The sequence below is a fragment of the Haplochromis burtoni genome, unplaced genomic scaffold, assembly GCF_018398535.1.
Source record: "Haplochromis burtoni strain Fernald_Lab_line unplaced genomic scaffold, NCSU_Asbu1 Contig_65, whole genome shotgun sequence".
NCBI lineage: Eukaryota > Metazoa > Chordata > Actinopteri > Cichliformes > Cichlidae > Haplochromis > Haplochromis burtoni.
Genome location: NW_024582426.1, coordinates 1,316,424 through 1,317,549, shown reverse-complemented (window position 1 = coordinate 1,317,549; position 1,126 = coordinate 1,316,424). Strand labels below are relative to the sequence as shown.

At 43.6% G+C, this 1,126-nt stretch overlaps 1 protein-coding gene across 1 annotated transcript in view; it reads left to right on the top strand.

The window, feature by feature from the left end:
• Positions 1 to 1,126, top strand: part of LOC102314040 (ankyrin repeat domain-containing protein 29) — a gene marked incomplete in the record, with an annotated part of 6,040 nt that overhangs the window by 2,537 nt on the left and 2,377 nt on the right. The window contains 3 exon segments of the mRNA XM_042221381.1: positions 195 to 293; positions 499 to 597; positions 949 to 1,047. Of these exon segments, the coding sequence (XP_042077315.1) occupies positions 195 to 293; positions 499 to 597; positions 949 to 1,047 (297 nt within the window).

Sequence of the window (1,126 nt, the reverse complement as noted above, 5' to 3'; positions counted from 1 at the left end):
TCTATAATGTTAGTTTTATGCTTGAGTAGAATCTTATTTGTAAGAAAACAGGGCCATATGTGCAGCAAAATTCCCCCAATTGGACACTTATTTATTCTATTCCTCATGTCAGATATTCATGAAAGGTTATATTGTGTACACCATTAGGGTAAAGTTGAGGTAAACAGCGGTGTCTTTTTTTTTTAACTTTCCAGACAGGTTCTACCGCTTTGTTCTTCTCCTCCCAGCAAGGACACCATGAAGTTGTAAAGCTCCTCTTTGAATTCGGTGCCTCCACTGAATTCCAGACAAAGGTATGCAACAGGGTGCAATGATGTGTATCATGGCCTTTAGAATACTGGGTGTGAAGGAGAATGCTGCAGTGCTATCATCAGACTTCAGAATGTGGAGATAAAGAGACAGCGATGCACAAACAGTGCTGCTGTGACTTTAAAGATATTTTTGTTGTTGCCGAACACTTTAGTCATTCTTGTGCATCCATGTGTGTTTATGTGGCAGGATGGTGGCACAGCTCTCACTGTCGCATCTCAGTACGGTCACTCCAAAGTGGTGGACATCCTGCTGAAAAATGGAGCCAATGTTCACGACCAGCTGAACGTGAGGCTCTTTGCATTTATGTCTGCAGCCTCTCGCTCTCAGTACGCCGTCACTGTCCTGTCTGTTAAGTCTATTTGTCTGTCAGAAACACAATGGTTAGCTGCACACATTGTCCCAGCAACTGGAATCCAGCCTCTCAGGTTTCTGCAGACTGCTGAGTCAGACATGAATCATACTGGGCAGGATAACTGTGTGTTTCCTTGGTGCCATGGAAAAACAACCTGCTTACACAAAAATGTGCTTATAAATAGTACTGATGGAATCTTGTTTTAGTGATGTAGTCTATGCCTAATTGGAAGATTTTCCAAGCAGATTTCGAAAATCTAGTGTGAGGTAATTCTTGTTTTGCAGGATGGTGCCACCCCTCTTTTCCTTGCTGCCCAAGAGGGTCATGTGACTGTGATTCGTCAGTTGCTGTCATCCGGTGCCAAGGTCAACCAAGCAAGGGAGGTAATGTCCTCGCCAAACTCTGCCTCTTTAAAACAGAGCTCTAAACATGTTGTCACCTACTCCTGCTAATTGTCCCTCA